The sequence below is a fragment of the Chaetodon auriga genome, chromosome 19, assembly GCF_051107435.1.
Source record: "Chaetodon auriga isolate fChaAug3 chromosome 19, fChaAug3.hap1, whole genome shotgun sequence".
NCBI lineage: Eukaryota > Metazoa > Chordata > Actinopteri > Chaetodontiformes > Chaetodontidae > Chaetodon > Chaetodon auriga.
In genome coordinates, this window is record NC_135092.1 from 9,004,477 (window position 1) to 9,019,597 (window position 15,121).

The window sequence follows — 15,121 nt, forward strand, 5'->3', positions numbered from 1 at the left end:
CTTTAATTTGAATTATCAAACAATGATTTAACATGAACCACTTACAAGTTAATTTCATATGAAATGAGCACTGAAACGCAGACATCCATTAAAGTCAGCAGGCGTTTGACACTTTCAAACTTGCTTTAAAACAGTTCCATGAGAATTACGTCCTTCATGAATTTCTTAATGCTATGTCATGTCCTTTTAAAACAGGATGTTGAGGGGTAGAAATTACACATTTGAAGTATAAAACAAAGGTCTGACATTTGTAGAGAAAAAGACTGGTTCGTTTCAAGTGCCTGTTTCATGGGATCTTGAAGTGAATGTGGTATTAGGTGGATAGGGGCCCCTCAGGTCAAACACAAGGCTCAGTGCAGAGAGCAACATACAAACACCGTGGGGTCAGGACCACCCTTGCTAATGTCAGGCTCTGTAGAAACGAAAACATGCACTAATAGGGTACCTTTTAAAACCTAATAACTGTTTGTATGTTCATGTTACAGTAAGTGTGTTTCTACTTTCGTCTCTCAATGATTCTGTAGAGAAATACAGCGTCCATTTGTTTTAAACGTGATATTCAGTGAATGTACCTCGCTTTGATGCAGTTCACACAACCTCTTCTGGGTCAGTTCAACCAAATTCCAAGAAAAAGACATTTTTCCACTGATCCCTTGTGGTATCTAACCATACCTTTTACTGTTCAGATATGTGGTTCTGGCTGCAGTGGGTAGTTACTGAAATTGTTCATTGCAAAGACTGTGAATTATCCTGAGTAAACAGGGCATGGTTTCTTAATGGAATGTTTCTAATATATTTTTGAGCAACATTTACAAAATTCCATTGCCCACATTATATAAGGGGGCAGCAGAAGTTTCAGAGGCAAATATCTCAACGCCTTGACGCATAAAACCAAAAGCATCTGCATTTATTCAGTGCGATTTGGGTGATTTGATGCTTTAATATGGACGAAAAGTCCCGGTGCTGGTAAATGGTCCCAATAATCACAGCTTCTTAATTTCACTCCTAACGCAGCCCTAACCTCACTTTCACCTCTGCGCAGTCCCTTCTCCACTTTGCTCCCTCCACTGAACTGTCCCTATGGGCATCCTTCTAGCTCCTCATTAGTGTGTATTTGTTTTGTTGACTATTATGTGTGTGGCCGTGCGTGTGTGTCTGCGTGTCACATCCGTCAGCAGACCCCCTGTGGCGGTGGTGAGTGCCCTCCTGGCTCTAAGTCTATAAAGCTGTCTCCAGTTTATTATTACCACCCATTAACGCTGACCATCACGACACTGTAATAGAACTGTCCCTCACATGCCTTAACCATACGAGACCCCCCTCCTGTCCCCCCCCCCTTTCAGCCCCATCATTCTCTCCAACGTTCCCTCTTCTTGTCCGTCTTACTTCTGCCTTTCCATTTTATCCATTTCTATCATCATTTTCCCTCTGTGTCCTCTATTCTTCCTTTAATTATCTAATCTTAAATCTAACCCAGAAATACTGCGCGACCACTTCCCCCCTTCTCCATCTCACCCCACTACACATGCAGCTTCTGACACCTCGTCTTCTTCCTTGTTTCCAATTCCTGCATCTGTCCTTCTTCCCTCGCTCCCATCACACCTTTCCTCAATCTTCACCACTCTTATCTTTCCCTTTCATCCCTTTTACCCCACGTCATCTTCCCTCCTTCATGGCATTGCAATCCTGATTCGAACACAGTTGGGGCGCTGTGTGAAATGTAAATATGAACACAGTACAATCATGTGCAAACAAATCAGCTGACTACGGTTTAACAGTGTTCCTGAGTCCATGTAGTACTATCGTTTATACACTCATGTGTTCACAAAGTGTGAACCTTGCATGAATCTTGCCTGTGAACGACTGAGCCTTTCGAGGATGCCCCTTTCATACCCAATCATTATGCTTTTACCTGTTACAATGAACCTGTTCACCTTCCAAATGATGGATGGATTCCAAACTGTGCTTTTTTTTTAAGCATTCTACAACTTTCCCAGTCTTTTGTTGCTCCTGTTCAACTTCTTTCAAACATGTTGCTGGCATGAAATTCAGACTAAGCACATATTTCCAGAAATCAGTGAAGTTGATGAGGTAAAACATTAAACATGTTGTCTTTGTGCTGTTTTCAACTGAGCATATGTCAAAAAGACCTTTTGGAGTCGGGTTGCATAATATCCTATGGGAAAAAGAGGATGTGCCAAAGAGTGTATGAGCTGCAGCACAACAAATCTCTAAGCAAACAATTGTCAAACTGCTCAAACAGCCTCTCTCCGTCTCCTCATTGGAAACAGACAGTTTAGCACCCTGACACACCAAGCCAACTGTTAGCCATCATTGGGACTCTATTGAGTATTGGTGCTCAGAGATTTGCAGTGCGTTGCCCTCATCTTTGGTCAACTGAGCATGTTGAATCAGCGAAGGCACTCAATGAAAGGGAGCACAATTTTAGTGTGACTTCACTTTATTTTTAGTTTTCTTTTTGTTTTGCGTCTACAAGCATGAGATTGAGGGCAAAGTAAGACTGAATTTTTAGCTGATCATCTCATGTCACTTTCAACTAGGTTGCTTGTAGCTAAGTAGAAGCTGAATAAGAAGGGCCGACAGTTCAACTTTCAAGCACTTGATATCGTTGTTTGAGCTCATCACATGTAAGGCTCTTAATTAGGACCTCCAGTTTTCAGAGGGGTGAAGTTGGGCCTCCTGTCAGTCTGTGTTGCCAACAGCAACATTAGGTTAAGCAGCTTTAAGTGCAGAGCTGTTGACTGTATCATTAGGGGTCATAAGTCCAGTATCATGTTGTTGTTTCAGCTTAGTTTTATTATGCCATAAAACAATTCGGCATAACTCGCTGGGTCACACCCAGCAGTTTGTCATTATTACAATATATGGACAAATATGTAGTTGCTGTCAATGAATATAACATAATGCTTGGTTAAACTACAGGACTTTGCTTTAGGTTATGTTATGCTGGTCAGAGAAAAATCAAAGTTTGAGCTGTAATGATTAGTCAATTAGCTGAATAGAAAATTGATTCATCATTTAAGTCACACTTAAAGCAAAAATACCCAGTATTCTCTGGTTGAAGCTTCTCCAATGTGAGGACTGTAAACCGAAGAATATTTTGGAGTTTTGGACTCAGACAAAACAAGACAACTGTATATGTCATCTGGAAACTGTGATAAATATTTTCTGACATTTTATGGACCAAACAATTAATGGATTCATTTAAAAAATAAGCGGCTGACTAATTAATAATGAAAATAATCATCAGGTTGCAGCTATAATTGCAATGAGATACTCTCCTCAAATCGTTCAGCCTTGGGGAATAGCACAATTAGGCAGAGCAAAACAAAACTTCAGTCACTCTTGCAACCTCTGGTCAGACATGTTCTCAGCTTGCATTCTGAGCATACATGCAGTCCATTTGAACAGATTCACAGTGGTGGGAAAATGGTGCGCTAGAGTGGCTTGTTCGTCTTTGTGCAATGCTTGAATTTGACTCATGAACTCATGAATTTGCCAGACTGATGGAAGGTAATGATGACAGATGGATTTGACAGCAAAATAATTCATGCTGTGGGATCCATCCCTTTATTGGCACCATACTTCCTGACTTTACTTAGTTTATCCTTGTCCCTTCAAGATGCTTGGAGAACCAGCAGCTAAAAGCATCCACCAAATGGCACATGATCGACAGCCTACCCAATGTAAGAACAAGCACTACTCTAATGCTTCATGCTGTGTCCCCCTTTTTGTCCAACACTACATTAATAATAACGTTAAGGAGGAAAACAATCATTAACCAGCAGAAAATTCCAATTATGTTTTAAAATACCAACTAACTACAGCTCAAATGCAGAGCTTCAAGCAACTCTGATCGTCCTAATGATCCCTTTTCCTGTATCTGCAAAATAACCAATGTTATGTCTCTACACAGGAGCTAATTAATTGCATTAACATCTGTCTCCAATTATTTCTTTCAGTTCTTCTGTCTCCATCCCAAACCCTCATCATCTTGATCTGCTCTGCCACAGTGAGGCATGGGAAGGAGACAATTTCACATTACAGGTGCTTTAAGTGCCACAAACGCTGTCCTGTCTTTCTCCAATTCATCAGTCTTCCTGACTGCCATGAGGGCTTGTATCCAGGGCTTGTAATGTCGAGGTCACAGGAAGTCTGGTTTCTTCCATGTTCTCTCTTTGTCTGTCTCAGGCTGTTACCTTCTCACTGTCCTGCAGCTCTCCAATTCTCTCCACCTCTGTCTTACATCAAAGCTCTCTTCACATTGCCAGATTAACCTGCAAGGGGATCCTTGAGGCAAAAATTGCCTTTGGCCTCCTACTAGATGTCAAGAAGTCTTCTAGAAAGACTTCCAAATTAGATTTAAAAAAGGGCACTTCATACAGCCTTTGTAAGTTCACTTTATATCGTGCTTCTGTACAAAGAAAGCTGTGTACGGAGAAGAGAAGAAGCCTCAAATCTTAACACTGAAGTTCAAGCAGCTTGTCACAGATGAGGAGAGACGGGTTCTGAGTGACAGCTTAAGCTCTTCAACCAAAATATTCATGTTTTACAATCTACAGTCTTCACTTTCAAGCTACTGTGTCAATGTCACGCTGTTCATTGAAACGTGTCATAACATTTCAAGGTCATCCATCAAATTTCAAACACTTGTTTTACTCCATCTCCTTTTTGCCTAAACGCATGTTTCAAGAACTTTCAAAGCTCATTGAAGCTTTTGGAAGGGGAGAGCAGTGGAGAGAAGATGGTGCGATAACAAAGACAAGCAGATGACAAGAATAAGAGGAAAATGGGGGATAAGGAGTGGAATGAATGTTCGGGGATGGGAGGGACATAGACGAGAGCTGAGCCCGAAAAAAGTGAAGAATGAGAGGGGAGATGATGATGGGGATGGCGGGGGGTGGAGGAAGGGAAAATGAGGGATGAGACAAGCCATCTGGAACATGAGACTGGAGAAAAAAAAAAAACTTCTGTGCCTCCTCAACATCTTATTTAGCCACGGAAGACTGCTGCTGAATGTGTGTTTGCGTATGCCGCAGACTATACATTCTGAACACGATAAGAATTATAATGGCCAACAACGATAACGTCTACTGTTTTAAATGCCAAACAGAGACTAAATTATTTATTTTGTCAGACGTGTTTGTCATTTCAGCATCAGACAACAAGTCCTAATAGGGAAAAAAAAAGACATTTTAATCACCTTCGACCGAAGCTGAATAAAAACACAACGGCTAATAAAAGAGGATGTCATGATGAGATCTGTACATTGTCTTACCACGTCTTTTATTTCCTCCCCCTCCACCTACCCTGAATGCAGTTATTTATGCAGCGGCATTGTGGAAACCACACACCATAATCACATCTTCATTAATATGATTGCGCATACAGCTGCTTTTGTCAGCACTATCTCTCCCATCTACATACAGCCACGGAGTGGGCCGTGATTTGAATACCCAGAGCTGAGAAAACACTATGGTCAGCACTATCGGTCCGGCGTGAATAGCTGCATATTTGCCAACAGGAGTTGTGAGTATATGAGCGATTTTCCATGTGGATCAAATGGATGAACAAATGAATTCCTGCTTAAACCCAAAACAGCATTATTAATCCCCTGGAGATTGGGGAATTTCATTTTTCCCAAAGAAAGGTGGCAGTCGAGGTGGTGCTGAAACTACAGCATGCAATTATACATTCTTTAAAACATCCTTTCTTTTTTCATTAAAATACACTATATAATACCGTGAAATAACTATTTTCCAACTCTAGTAAGTCATTCTTCAATTAGCCTTCACCGTGGGAATACTTGGAAATGGAAACTCAGTTGCTGGCTTGAGAATGATATATTCCGTGGTGACTTTCAATATCTTATTCATGAATTCAATTTACCCTGATAATGAACTGAGAGTTCTTGGAAATTAAACGACCTTTAACCTTGATTAAACAAATGAAGAGTCTGTACTTCAGGGTAAAAAGTAAGTTACAGGTGTCTTTCTTCATACAAGTGTAAGAGTAAGACTGACTCAGTTTTTGATGTCTGCAAAAATCAACCTACAATTGTCACAGAAAAACTCACCCCATTCTTAGGATAGGCCACCCATCCGAGGTCTCCCATCACAGAGCGAGAATCCAGCAGGTTCACTGTTGAAGGTTGAAAACACAGACAGTGTTAAGTATAGACAAGCAGCCCATCACTTACTCATCCTGTAATTGTCTAATGTTCTCATTGTGTGGTTTCCCTCTAGAAGTGCACTTAAGATCTGCACTGATCAAGTTTTTTTTTTCCATAACTAATGTGACCAGGGCCATTTACAGTCACTATGGGTATTCAGCTAATGAAGGTCAAATTGCTCCAAGTTCATCACAAATTGCTGTGCAGATTCAAATGCGAGCTTTGAGAATTAACACAATCTTAATCACAAACTGAGCATTTAAAAAAGAAAAAAAAAGAGAAAGCTTGATCTATAGAGATGATGTAAATGAATCCAGACCTGTTCCCCAGAATAAATCTCAGGGCAGGTACTACAACATCATTCCTTTCCATTTCTTCTCTGAATTTGTGTGTCTTTCTTATAGATAGACAAATAATTTGTACAATAAATGTAACTGGTATTAAATGAAGTGGTAGACTTTTTGTGCATAATAGCTTAAATACCCAGAGTCACTTGATGAGTCAGAGTTTACATAACACTTGACATGGCCTGAAGTATTGTGATAACTGCTATTATCTATTTACACTCTTTTGTGGAAATGCACTTTTGGGAATCTTGTTAACCACCAGTTACCGCTCAACTCTCTATTCTGCCACTGCGCTCGGCTCAAGCTGATCCGTTAAAATCCTCCTTTCTCAGCTTCTCAGTTGAAAGCTGTCAAGTGCAATTACCTGACCACTGCACTCCTCAAAGCATGTTTCCATCTCCTCTTGTGCAGCACTGCTGCCAGTGTAGCCTTGTGAGTGCTATCTTCCCTATCAGTGTGTCCAAACACCTCCACAACAAAATCACAAAGGTTCTTGTCATGTCGCAACAGAACCACAGAATAAGCAGGTTGTGACAAAGGTAAAAGGTGACGTGATGATATGGCATGGATGAGTCCGACAGTGTTGACGTGGAGCCTGTTCAGTCGGTAGCCTGTTTCATGATAATGTTGATTATGACCAAACAACAACTGGTCCAAAGTATGTTTCAGACATTGAATGACGCTTCTACAGCATGTTATATGAAAACTGACTCAACAGCATTTGCACACACTGGATACAATAAATGACATCAGTGAACATATGGTGCGTCTTGCAACAGCTTCTGAACTTGTCTGACTTTGACATGACATACACCATCATAAACGGCACTCAAGCTCAGTCAGGCCAGAGTTCAGCTGTCTTTATCTCATCTATGATAAGGCTGGGCTTGTTCTGTGTCTGACACAGTGTACTCAATAACAGAGAAAGTCCAAGCGAATGATCCATTGTCAAGGTTGTCATCTCCACGAAAGGAGAGCAGATTAAGAGTTAGACATTTGGGCACAACACAAATAGAAGCAAAACAGGGTCGGTTACGTGCTCACTGGTCTGAGGAATCTCCCTCTCAGAATGTCTCCAGACTACTGAACCATCTGGCCTGACAAGTTGTAGAGATGCAAGACTGACACCTGGGCTTTGGGTCCTGGCTCATACCGACTTCCAATCTGATACCAGTGTTTAATTAATAAATCGTATGCCTCATTGTGTGGAAGATACTGTAATCATTCTACGTGTCAGGCAACATCAGGCTTGACTAATTTTGTAGAACAAAACAGAACAAATAAACACAGAGATATAAAGGCATTGAATTGTTATTCATTAAAAGAGCGGTATCCAATACCAGATTTGCCCATTGACACCGATACCTGATCCACCTATTTGAGTCAGTAACGGACTGATATCCAATATATGTATCGGTATCCCTACTTTTGTCCTTTTCTACCTTTTAGAAGGATATAAATATGAGTGCTTCAGCAAAAATTCAAACCAATCATTAGAACTACATCAGGCGGTGGAGAACGACTGCTGGCTGCTGCTTCAGTATGGCTCACATCATCCACAGTGAACACACCTCACACATGTGATCGGGTCTAACCCTCGTCAGCAACATGTTCAGACAAACTGACTTAATGTCTGATCCATGACAACTGGTGCGGATTTTGGGACTGGATCTTTCAGGTCTTCTCCCACAGGAAGCAACAAATTAAAATTGTGAGTGGGTGCTCAACACAGAGAGTGCTGCTCTCCACATTATTCCACATTTTTCTTCTCTCTTCCCTTGAAATGAAAAACGGATCACAGATCATCCAAGTTGATATAAATTAGAATATCTTGCTGACTTAGCCAAAGATTTCTGGGCACTGAAGTTAAACATGTTCAAAGTATTACTTCTTGCCACTGTTTGAAGCGGCCAAGGGGAGAAGTTTCAAAGTGTAACATAAATAGAGAAAAAACATTACTGCTGTATGTAAGAGCTTCAGTCAATCATAAATTAATCTCATAAATATTATCTATGTCTGAAAACAGCTGTTGAGTACATAACCAGTCACATGCTATCTGATAAGTCATGTTATAAAACAGCTAATCCTCATATGAACCCTGCCCCAACGTCAACAAAAGAACAGGCATCCACAGCAAGAAGGTGGAGTGAGCAGAACATGAAACAAGAGCTAGTTCAATAACTGAGACACACACTCTGCAGACCCCTCCCAACACACACACACACACACACACACACACACACACACACTAGTCTTAGTGTCTCCACTGCTCTGCAGAGAATAATAAAAGATGTCCTTAGGAGGCGATTAGACAACTAATTAGGCCATAAAGAAGAGATAAGTGATGCTGAACTAGATCATAAGGGATACGTTACCTCTTTCTCTCTCCCGCGCGCTCTCTAAGGATCAAACCACCTAACAAGTTAGAGCTCAGGCGTGACAATGATCTACAGAACTTATTATTAAAAGTCATCACCACTGAATGAGTGGAGCGATTTAAAGCCTAGTAGTGACATTACTTCAAGGATACTCCAAGTATTTCATAGAGGTTGAGGAGCAAGTGGAATTTTCAGCATGGGGAATACTGATCAAATTCTCCTTGAAATAACAAGTGAATATTTGATCTGAGAAGCGCGAGGCTGCCAGGGTATTTATTTTCAATTGCATACTTTGCAGGTGATGGGTAAGTGCCAACTTGACCCCTAATGCAATCTTGTCAGAAACAATATCTTACCTTCTGCTTCTGAAATGTGTCAAACTTGTAATTTCCTCGACACATTTACCTCCTCAGTCATTTTTTTTCCCCGCTGTCTGTACATCATGATGTTTCATTGTGGCATTTACATGTTAGCCTGGATTGCTCTGGGCTGAATGGCATGCCTTCTCTCTCTCTCTCTCTCTCTCTCTCTCTCTCTCTCTCTCTCTCTCTCTCTCTCTCTCTCACACACACACACTCTCACACACACACACACACACACACACACACACACACACACAGACACACAAGAGACCAAGCAAACATGCATTTCTTTCAAGCCATTTCCAGTGCTTCAATTAACCCAAATCCACCATCCTCATTTGATCAACACCATTACCAACAAAAAGCAAAGTGACGGGTTTTAAACTCCCTAAAGCGCAGGCTCATGCACCCGAGATCAGCCTCGTTAGTCAGACATTATTATTAATCGAACACAATAACAATCTCTAAAACAGATGTGAGGCATCTGGCTCTGCATCGAGACGTTCTCAGAAACTGAGCAATTTAAATAAGAATGGATTGGCTTCAAGAGAGGAAATTAATCAGTGTGGCACAGTGTGTACAGTTTTCCTCACTATCATTCATCAGTGGTGGAGCCTCACTGCAGGATAACTGTCCTCGCTGCTTGAGAAATGTTAATATAATTAAGGATGCATCAGGACTTTTCTCTGTTCACTTTCTTTCCCCAATCAACTTGAGGTATAAACTTGGCACAGAGATGCAAATGAAAGGTGAACTTCAATTTGAAAAACAGTCTGCTGTGTAATGTTAACATCAGCATGTAGCCAGATTGGATTTTACTCCCATATTAAGACAAAAATTGAGACAGGCAAGTGGCCAGAGTCCCAAATGATTCCTTGAAGATGTCTAAAGCGAGCTGAGCAATGGTTTAATTTTACTTCCCCAATTACAATAAATTAGCCCAATGAGAGAATAGCGGTTACTTTTAATTATGGGCTTCGCCCTCCTCTCAGATTATACATGCGCTTCATGATGATCCACTGCAATGCAAATATGTGGCAAATTAATGTAAAATTTGTGCTGAATGGCAGCCTCTGGCTTCATAAGAGGTGAAGTGTTGAACTGATCTATTTAATGTGTTTTCTCAAGTAGAAGTTTGTGGGTTTCCAGTTGAATGTGACAGAGAGCTCAGATGCAGCAGGTTTTTAACAATGTGCTGCTGCTGAGCACAACAAAGGACAGGTTTGATAAATGAAGACAGCAAGGATAACAAATGCTGACGGGCCTTTGAGGACTTCTCTCTCGCTTCATTCACTGGAGTCCAAACACAAACTTACGATCCAGTCTGCCATTGATTCTCACAGCCTGAAGCTTGGCTTTAACTAGGTTTTGTTTCATTTAATGGGAATTACAGTTTTTTACAACAACAACAAATGCCATAACTAATTATTTTGAATAGACTGAAAAGATTAAGTACCATACTGCTCTCAATTTTGGTCAAATGTTAAACTTTTCACTGTTTTGTGGAACATATGTGCCAGTTTGCACCAGTCCAAATACCCAAACCCCGAGTGAGGTAACTGAATTCAAAAGGACACTGACACAAACTTATGTATTCGAATTATGTTATGTTGCCCAAGGGTTCCCTGCATGTGGCTCCATGACTGTCCCATGGTCACACTTTTATAAATCTAAACTTTGACCAAATAAATCTGCCATGTGAAGAATAAGCAGGTTGATGAATGTCCTCTCTTTCCCGGATAATGCTGTCTAATAGCTCCAAACAATGGCATTCATCCCTGCTGCTCAGCCTGCGGATACTAGCGTGGGAACAATGTCTAACACGATGTTTCACACATTTGACACCTTTTGTTTTTCTTATTTTTAAGCCACAAGGTAAATATCAACATTGGGCTTTCCCCCCCAGGTGAAAATCGATTAGTTAGGATTTTGCAACCCACTGCCCGCATATGGAAATATGCGCCAAATTATGAGTGGTGCCAAACGAAAACGTTATTGTCTGAGAACATATGCAACATTACTGCGAGGGAGTCTAACATGCCTGACTGGCTCTCAGGCATGTTAACAGGACACAGAGGTTAAAAGAATTCAGTCCGCATTTTAAAAGACAGAATGGCGGACCAGACTAACTTAAATAATCTTAAAATGGAATGAAGAGAAACAACGCGGCAAAAGCCCGAAGGTCCCATAGTTATAAGAGATTGGGAAAAAAACTGAGGCCAATTAAAACTCACCACACCATAAAGTCAAGGATGTGGGGATTCCTATGGTGATTTTCTTTTTTAGTCTTTTATTCTAAAATACCATAAAGTGCGTTCAGGTCGATGTCAACTCAACAGTCTGAGCACATTTACACGCTGCACAGGACAACGTTTAAGATCAATACGGTGATTTTTGCAGCGCACTGTGCGTCTGACGGCGCTGTCAAGTCCTCAAAGGACTGGTAATCTGGAGAGACGCATGTTCTGTTCAAAGGGCCTTTATTATTTCAGCTTTTACCATTTCGGAACACACAGTCATCACAGACTGAGGGGACACACATGTCATAAACATTATCAGCTCTAATCAATTTCATAGACGACCTCATTTTTCGGAACCGTGTAGCGACGGTCGGCGGCACCAGAGACGGACCTTTAACCGGTCACACATGTCAGCGCCAATTAAAGGCCAGCCGTGCAGCAAACAGCGGTGCCGTTCACTCCGAAGTGTGTCAGTGCGTGTTTTACCTTCATTTGCAGGGATGCACCACGCTCCGAGCAATGCCACACTCCAAACCCACGTCCATGCCACCAGCCGAATGCCACAACTCCACCAGCGAGATTGCATGGCGCATCCAAAAAAAAAAAAAAAAAAAACCACAAACGACAGCAGGGTGGGGGGGAGATTTTTCCTACACAACAGCAGTTTCGGTCAGCATCGAGCGGGATACCGGAATGAAACCATCTGTATCGTTATGTGTCCGCGCAGAGAGAAGGGAGCTCATAGTGTGCTGCCGGTAGAGGAAGGTACTGAGGAGATGTGTGCGCTCTGGGTTTGGAGAGGCGGGCAGCGCGCCGGTGGGGGGGCGGGGTGAAGCGCAAGTCTCTCCAATCACAGACCCTCCACAGGTAAACCCCCTGCTGCGGGATTCGTTTAATTAATAATCGATTACTCCTCAATTCATTACCACTTCCAAATGTAACGTCATTACTTTATGGTGCTTCTCCCTCTGTGTGACTTTGTAATGATCAGAGAGCTGGTTATATATATACACACACACACATTTAATTATACCTTTGATGCTGCTTTTGACTAATAACAGAATGTCACAAAATGGGCATTTTTACAGTCAGCAACTGTATGACAACTGACATCTGTTTAAAGGAGATTAACCAAATTGTGAACCCGCCACTGATTTTTCTTTGGAGCCCAATATTTCATCAGTAATTGGAACATCACTCAAATGATTCCTCCGTATCCTGATGGAGTGTCACCTCCCAGGAGCATTTTTTGCACGACTGTGAATGCAAAAGTAATTCCCCTGTAGGGAGCAATAACATGTCATATTAGAGATGTTAAGACGCTGAGCAGAAAGAGATGGGAATAGTAGACACGGGTCTAACCGCTATGTAAATAATCATGGCTTTACAGCTGTGATTTGCCATTTAGCAGCAGTGTGCTGTGCTGTGGCCGAGCAGTGCCATATACCAGCAATTAAGGGAAGAGACAGTGAATTGAAGTCATATGAAGCAATAAAAAAAAAGGTTTTTTACTCATACTTCACTTAGCGAGCATGCTTTTCACTGTTTGTTGCAGCTTTTATAGACAAACTATAGGCTGCGCGACAAGTCAAGGTGCGACTCTGAGATGTATGCCTTACTGTGAATTTTTCCATATTGTGCTTTACATCTGATATGCAGACAGGAAACATGGGAAACGTGTTCTGATACAAAAATCACTTTTTTCCTTTGTGTACTTACATTCTTTCACCTGTGACTGGAAACCTGGTTTGGAAAAGTGTTGATCGAAATAAACTTACACACACATGTATTTGTCTGCGGTACTTGTGTCCAATCATCAATAAGAATCTGCAGGTTTTGCAGGATGTGATTTCACTGATTAGTTCCTCCCCTCTGGTTGAAAGACCCCGAGTATTGTGCAGCTAGAGATTACCACCTTAAACAAAGCAATGCCATGCCCTTAGGTCATAGGCTTATCACTCTCAGTTGATTCATTGCACCAGGGCAAACTGGAACAGACAGAAACAGCTAAACAGAAACAGTATTCTCTGACAATAACTGATCCCATAAAGGCCCCTTCATAAGTCGGTGTAGGTGCATGCATCTTTGAAGCGTGAATATGTATTAACTATACACCCCCACCCCCACCCCCAGCACAAACACACACACACACACACATGTTTTTTGCCAACTCTTAACACTGTCGCTGTGAATGACAGTTTGTTCTTTGTCTGCTGCTTCCTGGTTAAACATGTGTTGAAGTAGAACATTCTTGCCACAGATTCTGTCTTTCATGGCTCCTCCTGCACAGTTAAAGCGGCGTTGATCGTCATCAAGATTCCTCAAAGTGTGTTGATTTAATTTTCATGTATAGGGATCATGAAATTGTAAGCCATCGTTTGATAATTTCATAACGGCATCTTGATCTCTCTTTCTCTTCAGCCTCCGTTTCCTCTCATTTATCACCATCTTATGAAGTCTCTTTCACTTTCTCACTGTTACCTATACACATTTAGCACTTCTTTACTTTTCTTTTTCTAATTGGACCAGTTTTTTGCCGCCTGTCTTTCCATGTTTTCTTGCCTGCCTTCACTCTCCATGGTGCAATTAGATTCTTTGATCACCGAGGGATTCAGGGTGATCTTCCTGTGGCTTACCCTGCTGACACCTCCCACGCTCCTTGTGTACACATGCACATAGACTCACATACAATCAGGCACACATACATATGTACATGCATTGTTGAATTCCTCACTCCTCACAAACTACAAACACACATTCGGATCATCAGAGACCCCACTGCAACCTTCTTCAATGACCCCAACAGATGCACAAATCCTCACCTCTATTTTTGTCACGCATTTTAGCGCCTTCAAATCCCAAATGTTGCCTCTTTTACAGTAAACGATGGTTTGCCAAGCACAACCATAACTGTAGGTGTAATGCCAGGGTGGCGATGGTGGCGGTGTATTGTAGACATGTTGGGGTCTGATCAGCACTGACAGCGGGTGTGGAGGTGGTTCTGGGATGCCAGAAACTGTTGTTGTCTCCTGGAGGTGTCGTCGGCTTAATTCTATAATATGTCTGCGGAGGAAAGTGCGAGAAAAATCCACCCCCAAACCTCAAACCAGGCCCTAACAGTCAGCCATCAGCGATGTGTCCTCTTATTTAGCTGTTTGGGGATGGATTTTTCTTGTTCCTTTGGGTGTTTCGTAAATGAGTGGCTGACGTGATGTTACTTTTAGATATTTCCAGAGCTGCTACAATGGAGTTTGACAGTGTGATTTGCAAATTCACTTAGTGGGAAGGTTAGAACAGAAGTTAGGGGGACGGTTGGAAAGACAGGAACTCACTAGGAAGTAGACAGGATGTGGGCAGAGGATACAACAGAAAACCAAACTGAAACATGTAATCTTCTCTAAATGCATTAAACAGGGTGTACAGGCATAGACAATGCTGACACTATTATTATCCTTTTACATTAGAAACCCCATTTCTCACATTTAGGTGCCACTATTTTGTATCAGGGAAACACATATTGGAGGACACAAAATTCTGCGCCGCATCCGTCCATATGTCTGGCAAAATGTCCTCTCCCAACAGGTTTTAGTTTGTTAATCCA

The 15,121-nt window shown here is 41.6% G+C and overlaps 1 protein-coding gene across 2 annotated transcripts in view; it reads right to left on the reverse strand.

Moving 5' to 3' along the window:
* Positions 1 to 12,276, reverse strand: part of epha5 (EPH receptor A5) — a 62,076-nt gene extending 49,800 nt beyond the window's left edge. For both annotated transcript variants that reach the window (XM_076757463.1, XM_076757464.1), the window contains exons 1-2: positions 12,007 to 12,276; positions 6,098 to 6,162 (exon numbers count right to left, since the gene is read on the reverse strand). In XM_076757463.1, coding sequence (XP_076613578.1) covers positions 6,098 to 6,162; positions 12,007 to 12,106 — 165 coding nt within the window. In that variant the 5' untranslated portion in view covers positions 12,107 to 12,276. The remainder of the gene's footprint in view (positions 1 to 6,097; positions 6,163 to 12,006) is intronic.
* Between the last annotated feature and the right edge of the window lie 2,845 nt (positions 12,277 to 15,121).